Genomic DNA, 14862 nt, shown 5'->3' on the forward strand with positions numbered 1-14862 from the left:
AAGTCATGACTTGCAACCCACATTCATAGAAGTTAAGAACAATAAAGATGACATTGTTTAAAAATATGTTTGTTTAGAGACTAAACTAGTAGCTAGAGAACAAGGAGAAATAACTTGTCTTGTCACTTTCCTACTATGTTGCGTGTGGGAACTTCGTACAAATCAGAAAAGGAATACAGTACATGGAATCTTTTTACTAGGTGTCTGCCACCCCTATAAAATGGGTCCATGACCTAGTTTTGGATCCCGAGCCACCAGGTGAGAATCAAATTACAGTACCTTTATAAGTGGAGGTGATGTTGGATTAAATTAGTAATAGTTACATTAGTGATTTGAACATGAAAATTTCTTCAACCAAAATGTAAACATACAAAACAGAGAGTACGTACAGTTACTGTAGTTATATTTGACTGTTGCCCTGACACTTTGTTTTAGCTATGTTCTCAATTCCATAACAGCGAGTATTTGCCGCTGCTGCCATCCAGTCAAGGCGTTCAAAGCTCTGCGCGTCAGTGTTTTCTGTTTGTTCCTTCAAAGATTCATGTGCCACATCCACATGAATCATTCACTAAGGAAATGATTGTCATAAACATGAAGTGCCATCTCTGCCGCTGTGTCTTGAAAAATGTATGCTTTTTAAGTCATAAATTATGACATGGCACTCATCTTCCTTCAGCTGAAGGAGGGGGCATGGCGACAACTTTCCTGCTCATTTCACAGCAATAAGAGAGTTAACATGTTAAGTGGCATTTTTTTTGTATTCACTGCAAATCACTACCAAATGCTCCATCATGTGATGTAAAAAGAAAAAAAATATGATATTGGAAATAAAATTAATCATTTTTAATGTGGCTGATTACAAATGAGGGTCATTTGGTGTTATTTAGAGATATTTGAATGATGAAGCATCATAAGGTAAGACACAAGCGGACAGACGGGTATCTCTGTCTTGATTTTGACTTCCAAATTGTTCTCGTTTTCATGTATTCACAGGCCAAGCCGCAAGAGCACGTCTACGTCTTTGTGTGTGTTCCTCTCTTTCCGCCTGCACTGTATAGATCAGACCCTCAGCTAGAGGCGAGCCGATCCTCTTACTGTAATACCTTTACCTAATCTCGGAGCGAATCAGGGGGAGCCTGGAGCACTAGGCACTAATAGGTTCACACAAATGGGATCTAGTCAAAACCTGTTAATCCTCCCGGAACTGTAAATATGGAGAGCATTATCTACGTAGGCCTAGAGGCCTCTGATGTGGTACTGATGCAGATTGGACAGAGACACTGAGGGATAGTAGCCAAAAACATAAATTAAATTTATTTAACATGCTGTAGCCAACGTTACACCAGTAATGCTGTTAGATGATGAAAAAGTTTTGAAATTTTTAAAAGACAGAATGGGTAGGATGTCATGATGTTTTTTTCTTTAAAAAAAAAAAAAAAACAGAAATGGGTAAAAAAAAAAATTACGTCAGCAGAATGTTTAATTGTTAGAAGGTTTATACATGACTGATTAAACTATTTGGAGGCATTGGGCATGGACAAAAGAAGATGTTTAACAATCTAAAATTCTTTTAGACCAAAATAGTGTATCAATCATTGTGAGAATTTTGATGATAAACGCAAACGTACAGGGTGGGCTTGGTGGACAATTTGATGATTCAGATTAGCATTGTTTGGCTTGGGAGGAGCCATGTGCGTTGTCCCTATAATGCTTTTAAGGATGAATGAATTAGAAGGATTTCATGAGATTAAAGTTATAATTTTGTGAGGGAAAAGAAAAAGGTCGGAATTTTTTTTAGAATGAATACATGAGTATTGAGCACTAAGGATAGAGACTGCTCCTCTCAGGCTGTTTATGTATGTAAGAACGTTAATTTGTTAATTTAATCTTCGTATTGCTATACATATTCTCAAAAAATGTAAAATTTTTGTTGTAAAATAATAATAATAATAATAATAATAATAATGTCTGGCCCTGATTTTCAGTACATGAGCTCCCCCTGGAGGTGTGAAATGGGTGAACGGGAAATAAATATCTCGTGAGTAACCCCATAAATAAGGAGTTGGTTGGCTGACGAGAACTGAAACAGAACCGTGACAGGTAGATATTTCACTACGTCTATTGTAAGTCTATCAATACAAATCTGATTGAATCATGCTCTCATGTGTGTTAAACTGACACTGCTTTCATATAGATCTGCTGCTGTCATGCGATCCCAGAAAATGTGGGACCTATTTGGGAAGTCATTAAAAGAAATTGCAAGGGGGGTTGGGGGGGTGGGGGACTGTTGAAATGTACAAGAAGAATGCCGCCTAATTACACCTTAAATACCTCATTACTTAGTGACTTCTGTTGAAAAGACATTTTACTCTGTGGCTTCGAGACGAAGGGGTACATACTTAACAATTGGGACTGGATTAGCCAATTGAGAACTGTGAATGAATCATTCTTATTATATGTATTTGTGTATACCTATACAACGTGAGAAAACACTGCGTGCACAGAAAAAAAACGATGAACTATTTGGTTGGCAGCCATTGTCTTGCAGCGACACCCAGAGTTTGCAATTAGTACTACGATTGTAAAATACAAGAACTAAATGATGCCAAATGATAAGGATGGATGGATGGGTAGATGGATGAATTATAAACCTTGGACCAGGGATCTTTACACACATTCCCCAAAGTACCCCACAGGAAGCTGGGACCATGACCTACTGGTTTCTTAGGGACAAGACTCGTCATAAAAAAAAAAATCTGATAATTTAGGATTACCTTTCATGCACATCCCCGACAGGACCCTCCCCCCTAGTTAAAACAATTTTTATTTTTTTTATTAGGAACTAAGGGTCAAACATGTAACCCTGGGGTGAGAGATGTTTGTAATCAACAAAGAAATCTGGAGAAAGAATCACTGCATATTTCACACTTCAGGGTAATACTGAATGAGGAGTTGTTGAAAGATTTTGGGTTTGAATTGCGGCCCATGATGTCAGAAAGAATCCTCACATCTCACAATCGATCAGTTTTCAGGAAACCAAAAATTGGTATTAACATTTCATAGTCAAAGACAGCAAGTTATTTTCACCAGTTGACATTGGTCAATAATAATTTGAAAAAAAAACAAAAACAGACCAACTAGTACTGTCTTACAGATATGCGGCAAAAAAAAAAAAATAGGAATCCAACCCAGTTTTGGTTTCTCCCTCACAGTGAAATTCTCATCTTATGGTTTAAAAAACAAACAAAAAGTGATGTCAGTGTTTCCCAACTGTTGTGCCATGACGGATCATCAGTTGTGCTGTGGGAATTAATCAATTCACTTGTGTCCAATTGTAACAAAAATAGTTGGTTTATCTCGCTCATCTAGCTCTGCAACAATTAAACAATTAAATGCTCTTCTTCTTCCACCACAACGTATCGTGTGCACTATATTTTTATTTATGGCATTCTGTGATAACTTTCCAGTGTAAATTAAACACCTTTTGTCAATAAAACAGGAAACAATTTTCATGGAGCCTTGATCAGATTATGTGGAATGAACAAATGATTACATTTTGCACAGTAAGATAAAAAAGCAAAACAGTTTTATATTAATGCATATATACTTGACTTTTATTAACAACATGATAAAATATCAACTCAACCCAACTAATGCAGGAGCATTTCTGGGTTAACCGCCTCCATTCATTAAGTCATAAAAATGTGCATACAGTAACAGAACAATGTCTCAGTTTTGTCTTAGAATCTTGAAGCAAACCCTGACCCTATATTAAATAAATTGTAGGACTACAGAAATGACATTTTCATGTAAACATTTGTATAGTTACATGGACACACTCACACACAATTGTAAAAGCTTGAAAAAAAAAATGAAAGAAGGGATGATGAAGAGTCTTTACATGATGGAGATGGGGTGGGGGCTAGCTTTCATTGAAACAAGTTTGAGTTTCCAAAGTGATTGCATCTGCTATCTCAGCCACCCGATTCAGCATTGGAGAAACAACGTTCACTTCACAAACTAAATTACATAAGACACTTAAAGGCGAAGCACCTTGAATACCCTGAGAAAGTAACATCCCTCCTTTAACCATAAAATATTAAAAGTGTGAAAATAAAATTGAAGCTCTCTTTTGAACCAGTTTCAAAAGACAAAATTAAATGAATCAATTGAATCAGATTTCATTTGAATACAATTTGATGCAAAATAATCATTTCAGGCGCTCGACAGACATGGAGCCCTACCTGCTTGAAGTTGCGCTGGTGGTGGGGAGGAGGAAACGTGGGCTAGGTGAGGTGGGGCCAACTAACTTTTACAAAATGAAGATTTTTTGTTTTAAAAATTCCAAGTTAAATGACATCGTCAGTGCATGACTAAAAACGGCATCTCTGGTTTTGAATCAAGTCTTTGCATAGAAGATGAAGTGCCTCAGTTCTTTCGTCACTTTCAAAAGCACTTAAACTTTCAAAAATATCCTCTCAACTTTAAGAATGTCATTGCGCTGCTGAGATATCAATCTGGAGTATCTCAGCAGTGTTGCCACAGTCTAGTCCCTTGAAACGGTGATCCCATAAAACAGGGATTACTGCCGCAGTGACATTTTTCACCGGTCTCCAGGTCTGCAACGCTCAGATGTTCTCAGCTCTTTCGGCGACCTCCCTGATGCTGGTGTGGGGGCCGATGCGCGACACAGGACGCCTCCGAATGCTTCTCCCGGAAGCAATGAGGTCTGCGTATCCTCGGGAGTGGGAGAAGGCATAACCAGAGCGACGGGAACGTGCGCCACGTTGGAAGCCTGGTGTCCTTCTCTTTGCATCTTGTTGCATTTCCAACTCATACCTCTTCCTGTTTCTCTGGATCTTTAGGGCAGTTGAAAAAAAAATAAAAGTTGCTATTAAATAGAACCAATGAATTTTGTTATTACATCAATGACACACATTATTTGACTCTAAAAGAAGCTGAGGTCATGGCCAGAAAAAAAATCCAGACAAGCAAAAGAAAGATATCCACGGCAGACATCGACATAAATAAGATACAACTTTCAATAATCATTTCCAGATTTAAATGTTTTTACAAAATGTATTTTAAACATGGTCTGCTATTCTTTTTTTTTCCCCCATCACAGTGCATTCTGGGTAGTGACATCAAATGGGGATGTGCCCGACGCCTGGTGTAGTTTTTAGAAGCAGCCACAGAGGCAGCTACTCGCAGAAGTGAAGGTTGCGTGAGTGTGATCAGGGAAATGAGGAGAGAAAAAAAGAAACAAGAAATGAAGATGAGAGTTTCAAAGAATCTCAAGTTGGTCATTTTCAGTGGTGTATTTGTAGCTACTGCTTGCCAAAGCCTACTGAGAACAAGAGTACCTGTTGTATAGAGCTCTGTTTCATTTCTGCCCCTGCCCACAGTACATGCTGGTTTTGCCCAATGTTATAAATGTATTCACTAATAACTTAAAGTCAAGCTATATGCACACCTTTTACTTATTTTTCCCCCCACTGCTAACGCAGTGTCAGGTGGCAATAGTTTGTTTACAACAACTGCTGCTGCTAAAGTGGGCTGATCAATGTGCGGCCAGCGCCTCCTGTCTTTCGCGTTTTGTCACACAGTCATTTAGCCTCCATGTCAGGAAAGGTAGTTGGCATTGCATTGGATTTAAAGTGGGGGTGACATCCCTATAAACATTCTAAAATAGATATTGTAATGAAAAATACATATAACTGTATTCACTTCAATGTCTACACACAAAAAAAAGTGACCGGAGAGCGCGTCATCCATGCACAAAGTTGCGCAATTGAGTGTCCCTCGACATCCAAGTGGCCGCCATATTAGTCGCGTCATCTGTCCTTGACGTCATCGTCACTTCCGCCGTTGAAAACGCGCAGTGCCTGCTACTACGGAAGGCGAACAACAGAGATATTCGGATTTTTCCAACGCCCCTTCTGACACGAAAGCTCTTGTCGAAAAGGACAACACCACACAACCGAGTAAAGTTACCGGGACAATATTACACTATTGTTTCGAGCCATATTCAGATGATATGCAATCATGGCCAAACCGCATCCCGTCCGATCCACTTCCGCAGCGGAGATGAGCCATCGCGGCTCATCGCGGCTGGCCGGTGCTGCTTTGTGTTCACAGTCGAGCCGGCGCGCTTCATGGTCGCACGTGACTAAGTAACGCATTCTCGGCTGGGTTCTTCAGAGCCACCTCTGTCGCAAAGTCCGATGTGCAGCCTTCGCGGAAGATGTGACCGCCGAACGCGGCGCCTCAGCCGGTGTGGCTGAGTTTTGGCCCGCCGTGCTATATAAGGAGGGGTTGGAGCCGAGGTATGTTGCAGGCTGAGTGAGACATTGTTGGCTGGGCGACGCGCACAACGACACATTTCATACACGGATCTTTTGTTACGTTATGAGAGAGACCGATTACGTGGTCCGCCCCAAACTAATTTATTTATTTTTTTTTTAGTAGCTGTATACACCTACCTGTTATTTGGAACCCACGAAGCTCTCGTCCTCTGCACCCGTGCAACCCATTTTTCACAACAAACAGGGTCTCTTTCAAACTTATGAAGGCTAATTCCATTTTCCCGAGTGTTCAAGCAATGTCCAGCAATGCAATGAGCCGGCATTTTGGCTAACACGAAGGAACAACGAGCTACCTTCCCAGAGGTAAAACTAATGGAAACAAAGGAGTCCACCAGGTGCCGCCACTGGCCATTACGTCACTTCCTGCTTCTTCTCGTCAACAAATCCCTGAGAAGATTTTCATGGCGGGAGTTACAAAAAGCTGTATACGTCAAAATCATGTTTTGTGGTGAAAAAACACATGGGACCATATTGGCTGTGGGTTTTTCATTAATAATATACCAAAAATCATCCATTTTATGACACTTAAGCTTTAAGCAGTCGTTTCTACACAGACTCACTGCTGACCCTCCCATGAGTTGGTGGCGATCATAGGCTTCGGACAACGGCGGATCTTTCGGCAGCTCAACACAAGCTTGACATTCAGTTTACCTTATCTCCTGTGGAAGGCCAGATGATTTTATGGAGGAACTGGATGCAGATGACCGGCAGCAGGCTGATGCCCACGGTTAGGATTATGGTTAACCACAAGTAAGGCTGGCGGAGAGCGTTTGAGGCTGCACCTACATGAACAGTAACATCGACAACATGGTTAGTGACAAAAGATAACCAGGTTTGAGCTGCTTGGTATTGTTGAGTATTATGGCTATTTTATACAAAACCGATGACCACTATGAAAGAGAAGGTACTGTAATTTCTCAAAAATCCAAAAATCTTTTGAAAAAGTCAATAGAGGACATTATATTTAGGTATGAACGAAAAATTAAAAATTGAATCACATTTTATAGTTGTATACAGGTACAAAGAGTGGTAAAAAAAAAAGGTATACATATACATTTCGATATGATAGCCGATGTGTTGTGTTACACATTTATATATATTACAGTATTGTGCACCAACCTGAACTCCGACCCCCTGACGGGCGGGGTGGGGCTTTGCATTTTATGACGGTTAGCATAGCATATTTGTTGCTATTGCACCTAACATCAGGAATGACTGCCCCTGAGTTTGTTTCAACTTAAACGAAGACAAAAAATGTCAACTACAAGGGCTAGCTGTGCAGATTGTAGCTGAAAGGGGGCAAGAGGCTACACTGTTAGCACAGTGGATGTTCCCCTCAAAGTGCTGACAGTAATGAAGAATAAAGGGAACCAAGACTCTTGTGATTCAAAAAATGTTTCCTCACAAACGCCATGGATGGCACAGAGAATGCCAGTCAGATGCTTTTTTTGAAGTCTTGGCCAAGGATGTGTAATGTCATGGATAAACTGCACTATGCGTAAATATTTTATGCAAAAACGTTTAAGTTAAACTGTGTTAGTTTATTTATTTATGACTGTAATATATGTTACCAACAGTATTAATAAAATGTTATGCAATCGTTGAGCATTTACTTTAGTTGGTTGAGGGATTCTGTTTTGACAATTGCACGGACCAGGACAAGCATTATTATTAATGATTGTTGATGATTGTTGTACGGATATTTTTTCGAAAAACAAAACAAGTACAAACAATAAAAGTACAAACCTAGCAAAATAGAAATACGGGTAATTCCGAATATTTGGAGCATATGAATAGCAGCAAATTGGTGGTGTGCATTGTACAGTGGTAGAAGGGTTTTCCTGATTTTTTTTTTTTTAGGTCAAATTTGGGGGTGCACATTATACTTCAGGACACATTATACTTGAGAAATTACGGTAAATGCTACAAGACCCACTGACCTGTGAAGGTGAAATAAGGGGTAAAGATGACGTGAATTCCAGCACTGTGCAAGTCAAACATAATGCCAAAGTAGATGGCTATGCTTCCTAAAACAGCAAAACAGTTGACAAAGGTCCAGTAGGAGGTATCCAGGGAGATCTAAGGGTGACAAGAATGGTAACATTTTAGATTACAGTTAAACTTAATGACAAAAAGATGTCCCAACTAAACACCAAATTCCTCTCTGAAAAAAATAGCATTACTAAAGGAAGATTTATTTTTATTCAGCTACTGTAACAACCTCATTAATGAATGTCAATAGCTAATAACATGGTCAGGACATATAAATTATAGTGTCAAAGTAGGTCTTTGCAGGCAATCCAGCCATCCTGTCAGTGACCCACCTGTAGATTGACAGTAAAAATCAGCGATGAGGCAGTGACGACGGCGAAAGACTGGTAATCTGAGGGGGCTTCTCCATCTTGCCCCATGGTCTGCAGGAATGCACCGTAAGGAATGAAGAAGATAATAAGGGAGACGAAGATGCCATGGAACAAGCTGATGAAGAAGTTCCTGTAGTTGAACAATGTCCCCTGCTGACCGGGCAGGTATAGCTTGGGAAACTTGAGGCTCAGTCTGTCATTAACGTCCTGCAGCAAATACAAATAGAACAGAATTATTTTAAGGACATCGAGATTTACAAAAAAAGGGTACTACAAGGTTCATCTCATACCAATACAGTTTGAAATATTAACTCCTAACCTGACACAGGAACTGAACTGTATTGCTTAGTGTTATCGTCCCATTATTGCTACACTGAGAGCTCATCTGGTGTGTTGATTAGAAATTATCCAATTTCATTCAATAATTGGTCTAAAATCTATTATCTATTAAATATCATTGTTCAGTAATCTATGCGAGTGATTGAGTAAGAGGTAGAAAAATTAAGTGCCCTACCACTCAATTGCTGCATGTACAATTAACGTACATGCATTTGTGCAAAACGGAAAAAATAAGTTTGTGTTGAACTAAAGAAGCCCAGAGGGCAAATTGAAACAAGATTTCAATATTGTATGCCGTTTAAACCTTTTGCCGAAGTTCTGTTTGGTAGTGTGCCATAAGATTTGTCTAATGGAAATAAAACATATAAAGGTAGCGAAACTTAGTGGGAACAGAACTTTGGAGTTTTCTGTCTGAGATTACTTCTACCAAGAAAGACATCCATCCATTATCTGAGCTGCTTATCCTCACAAAGTCCAAGGACAAGAGGCAGGGTACACCCTGAACTGGTTGCCAGCCAATTTCAGGGCACATATAAGAAAAAGAAAACAAATTCAAGAAATACTGATCTTCTTTTCCTTTCGGTTTGTCCCGTTAGGGGTCGCCACAGCGCGTCATCTTTTTCCATTTTAGCCTAACTCGTGGATCTTCCTCTCTAACCCCAATTGCCCTCATGTCTTCCATCCACCTTCTCTTTGGTTTTCCTCTCGCTCTTTTGCCTGGCAGTTCCATCCTCAGCACCATTCTACCAATATACTCACTCTCTCACCTCTGAACCTGTCCAAACCATCGAAGTCTGCTCTCTCGAACCTTGTCTCCAAAACATCCAACTTTGGCTGTCCCTCTAATCAACTCATTTCTAATCCTATCCAACCTGCTCACTGCGAGCAAGAACCTCAACATCTCCATTTCTGCTACCTCCAGTTCTGCTTCATGTTGTTTCTTCAGTGCCATCGTCTCTAATCCGTACATCATGGCCGGCCTTACCAGTGTTTTATAAACTTTGCCCTTTATCCTAGCGGATACTCTTCTATCACATAGAGTACCAGACACCTTCCGCCAACTGTTCCATCCCGCTTGGACCCATTTCTTCACTTCCTTACCACACTCACCATTGCTCTGGATTGTTGACCCTAAATATTTGAAGTCCTCCACCCTTGCTATCTCTTCTCAGTGTAGCCTCAGTCTTCCCCCTCCACCCCTCTCATTCACGCACATATATTCTGTTTTACTTTAGCTAATCTTCATTCCTCTCCTTTCCAGTTCATGTCTCCATCTTTCTAATTGTTCCTTCACCTCCTCCCTGCTTTCACTGCATATCACATCATCATCTGCGAACATCATGGTCCAAGGAGATTCCAGTCTAACCTCATCTGTCAGCCTATCCATTACCACTGCAAACAAGAAGGGGCTCAGAGCTGATCCCTGTTCTTCTGTCACGCCGAAGGCACACCTCACCATTGTTCTGCTGCCATCAAACATGTCCTGTACTATTCCAACGTATTTCTCTGCCACACCAGACTTACGCATGCAGTACCACAGTTCCTCTCTTGGTACTCTGTCATAGGGTTGCTCTAGATCCACAAAGACACAATGTAGCTCCTTCTGACCTTCTTTGTACTTTTCCATTAGCATCCTTAAGGCAAATAATGCATCTGTGGTGCTCTTTCTATGCATGAAACCATACTGCTGCTCGCAGATACTTACTTCTGTCCTGAGTCTAGCCTCCACTACTCTTTCCCATAACTTCATTGTGTGGCTCATCAACTTTATTCCTCTATAATTCCCACAGCTCCGAACATCACCTTTGTTCTTAAAAATGGGAACTAGTACACATTTCCTCCATTCTTCAGGCATTTTTTCGCCCGCTAGCATTCTGTTGAATAAGTTGGTCAAAAACTCCACACCCATCTCTCCAAATTGCTTTCATACCTCCACCGGTATGTCATCAGGACCAACTGCCTTTCCATGTTTCATCCTTTGTAGTGCCTTTGTAACGTCCTCCTTACTAATAACTCACACTTTTTGGTCCTTCACACTTGCTTCTTCTACTCTTTCTTCTCTCTCATTTTCTTCATTCATCAACTTCTCAAAGTATTCTTTCCATCTGTTTAGCACACTACTGGCACCAGTCAACACATTTCCTTCTCTATCCTTAATCACCCTTACCTGCTGCACATCCTTCCATTCTCTATCCCTGTGTCTGGCCAACCTGTAGAGCTCCTTTTTTCTCCTCCTTTCGTATCCAACCTGGAGTACATGTTGTCATATGCCTGTTTAGCCTTGGCCACCTCTACCTTTTCCCTACATAGCATCTCAATGTACTCCTTTCGTCTCTCCTCAGTGCTCTCAGTGTCCCACTTCTTCTTCGCGAATCTCTTTCCTTGTATGACTTCCTGTATTTTGGGGTTACACCACCAAGTCTCCTTCTCCCCTTTCCGACCAGAAGACACACCAAGTATTCTCCTATGTGTCTTTCTGATCACCTTGGCTGTACTAGTCCAGTCTTCCGGGAGCTTGGGCTCTCCATCAAGAGCCTGTCTCACCTCTTTCCAAAAGGTTGCACAATATTCTTCCTTTCTCAGCTTCCACCACATGGTTCTCTGCTCTATCTTTGTCTTCTTAAACTTCCTACCCACCACCAGAGTCACCCTACACACCACCATCCTATGCTGTCGAGCTACACTCTCCCCTACCACTACTTTACAGTCAGTAACCTCCTTCAGATTATATCGTCTGCACAAAATATAATCCACCTGCGTGCTTCTACCTCCGCTCTTGTAGGTCACTCTATGTTCCTCCCTCTTCTGGAAATAAGTGTGCACTACAGCCATCTCCATCCTTTTTGCAAAGTCAACCACCATCTGTCCCTCAATGTTCCTTTCTCGGATGCCGTATTTACCCATCACCTCTTCATTGCCCCTGTTTCCTTCACCAATATGTCCATTACAATCTGCACCAATCACAACTCTCTCTCTGTCTGGGATGCTCAGAAGTACTTAATCTAGTTCCTTCCAGAATTTCTCTTTCAACTGTAAGTCACATCCTACCTGTGGGGCATAGCCGCTAACCACATTATACGTAACAACCTCAATTTCAAATTTTAGTCTCATCACTCGACCTGATACTCTTTTCACCTCCAAGACATTCTTAGCCAGCTCTTCCTTTAAAATAACCCCTACTCCATTTCTCTTCCCATTTACTCCGTGGTCGAATAATTTAAACCCTGCTCCTAAACTTCTAGCCTTACTACCTTTCCACCTGCTCTCTTGGATGCACAGACTATCAACCTTTCTCCTAATCATCATGTCAACCAACTCCTGAGCTTTTCCTGTCATAGTTCCAACATTCAAAGCCCCTACACTCAGTTGTAGGCTCTGTGCATTCCTCGTTTTCTTCTGACGACAAATCCGGTTTCCTCCTCTTCTTTGTCTTCGACCCACAGTAGCTGAATTTCCACCGACACCCTGCAGGTTAGCAGTGCCGGGGCGGGCGTTGTTAACACGGGCCACGACCGATCCTGCTCATATTTGTTTGGCACAGTTTTTACGCCGGATGCCCTTCCTGACGCAACCCTCTGCATTTATCCGGGCATGGGACCGGCCTACAGATTGCACTGGTTTGTGCCCCCCATAGGGCAGCAATTCAAGAAATACTGATATTTCCTCCAAACATCTGTGAAAATCCAAAATACATATTGTAGAAATACTATCAAATGGTATGATTTCTTTAACATATACTTTATTTTGTATTACAATCAATTTGTGACAAGTGTGACAGGTTCAAGCTGGTACAAGTGTTAGCTATGAAAAAAGTACAAAAAGTAAATTCCTGTGCATTATGACACTCTGCCATTCAACTTTAAAATATTTATCTGTACTGGCCCTTTTTAAATTGAAATTGAACACCTTTGACCAACAGGTTAGACACAGTTTATGTGTTTACTAAACATGTTCTCTCTGTGCGTCAACATTGTATGGGAAGAACACATAGCACACCCTGAATTCATTGGTGCGTTATACTGAGTCATTCTAATATGATGTCACCCTAGCTGACACACCCCACATTGAAAATGTATTTACTATTACAAACTGTACTGTTAATTACCACTTGATGGGTTAACTGGGTAATCATTTTGTATCAGTTAATATATAAAACTCAACAACTGATCCTTCAGACCTCAGCACATCATGGTTCTGAGTGGACTTTATATATATATATATATATATATAATATATATATATATATATATAACTGATATGTGCAATCACGATGACATGGGTGTTTTTACCTGGTCGAGGAGTCCAACAAGAAGAACTGGTAAGCTGCTGTAAAAAAGATTGTAGAGCGTGATGAACCAGTCTTCATAGGCCACCTTAAGACAGAACAATTACAATGAAAAGAAAGAATTCAGGGCCTACTTTCATGTTCACTTCAGGAAGACAAGACATGTACCTGTGCCGAGTATCCACTGAAGAAAGAGTACCAGAAATGGACCAATGTGAAGGCGAAGTTCTTGAAGAAAAAGAACCGAAGGAACTTGCACATTCTAATGTAAGACCAACGTCCGTGCACGAGCAGGAGTCGTTGCAAGTAACGGAACTGAGCAAAAGCAAAGTCACTGGACATCACAGCCTGCATCCCCTCTTGACCACTGATGCCAACACCAATGTCTGCGGCTGGAAGGATGGCAAATGAGGAAAGGAGTGTTGAGGATGCGTGGAAAAATGTGTTATTAAATGTGTGTAATATGGAACCCCACAAATTAGCCATTCAATCAATCACAAATTCACCTTTTGGTGGATGATGTGTAAAGTGCCACTGCTGCAAAGCGTGGCTGAGTGCTGCAGTTCTAAGAGAGCATTAATTGCGGCATCTCTCAGCCTTGCTCCTACGCCGGCTCATAACTAAAATTGGTCTAGAACCACCTCTGCCCATTATTCCATACACAATACGACAGATTGCATATACACATAATACCCATAGGAAAAACAAGAACAAAAAGTTAGTGTTGGGATAACATCTCAAAAATGCAGGCAGCATGGCAAGACGAAGAGGATGTTTTGGGGTAAGCAGTTTACTGTACTGTTTTTTTTTGTTTTTTTTTTTTTTAAAAGGGTAAAAAAATATTCAAAGACGTTTGTATGTGTTTGAAATTCCATTAAAATGTTTTGGGATTAGACTTTGTGGAATTTTTATGTTTCAAAATATTAATATCAGAAACTATAATTACTTTTAAGGGCACTTGAATTATCCTCGGAAATTCCCTATTCACAGTTGGGTTTAGTCCCCACCCCTCGTGAACAGCAGGGGTCCACTGTGGTGTTTATTGCCATACATACTCTTGATCATGTTGACATCGTTGGCTCCATCGCCTATGGACAGTGTCACTGCCTTCTTGTACTTCTTCACCAAACTGACCACGTTTGCTTTCTGCTTTGGTGTGACACGACAGCAAATCACTGATTCACATTCACAGGCCATGTCCACAAAGTCAATCTGGAAAGAAAAATAGATTTCTGGTTTGTCATCATATAAACCATCCCACTGAAACTCAACTGTGCCTTCAATTTTTTTCCTTTCTTTTAATTATTTTGATTTCAACCTGTCTCATCTCCTTCTCCCAGTCATTCATTGGTTGTCCATCCTGTGGGCTGCTGGGTGGTGGACGCTTTCCCAGACGACGAAGGCGCAAACGGCGGCGTTTCTTCTTCTTTTCATATAAAATCTCATTCTGAGAAAATGTAGGCAAACGTGAGAACTCTAAGAATTTACTGGTAAAAATAAATAAGTAAAT

At 40.7% G+C, this 14862-nt stretch overlaps 1 protein-coding gene across 1 annotated transcript in view; it reads right to left on the minus strand.

Annotated features, from left to right (window-relative positions):
- Nucleotides 1-3425: 3425 nt before the first annotated feature.
- Nucleotides 3426-14862, minus strand: part of atp8b1 (ATPase phospholipid transporting 8B1) — a 35323-nt gene continuing 23886 nt past the window's right edge. The window contains exons 23-30 of the mRNA XM_061801866.1: nucleotides 14671-14799; nucleotides 14408-14564; nucleotides 13521-13744; nucleotides 13357-13440; nucleotides 8690-8935; nucleotides 8306-8444; nucleotides 7017-7147; nucleotides 3426-4859 (exon numbers count right to left, since the gene is read on the minus strand). Coding sequence (XP_061657850.1) covers nucleotides 4629-4859; nucleotides 7017-7147; nucleotides 8306-8444; nucleotides 8690-8935; nucleotides 13357-13440; nucleotides 13521-13744; nucleotides 14408-14564; nucleotides 14671-14799 — 1341 coding nt within the window. The 3' untranslated portion in view covers nucleotides 3426-4628. The remainder of the gene's footprint in view (nucleotides 4860-7016; nucleotides 7148-8305; nucleotides 8445-8689; nucleotides 8936-13356; nucleotides 13441-13520; nucleotides 13745-14407; nucleotides 14565-14670; nucleotides 14800-14862) is intronic.

This window comes from Syngnathoides biaculeatus, chromosome 17 (assembly GCF_019802595.1).
Source record: "Syngnathoides biaculeatus isolate LvHL_M chromosome 17, ASM1980259v1, whole genome shotgun sequence".
Classification (NCBI taxonomy): domain Eukaryota; kingdom Metazoa; phylum Chordata; class Actinopteri; order Syngnathiformes; family Syngnathidae; genus Syngnathoides; species Syngnathoides biaculeatus.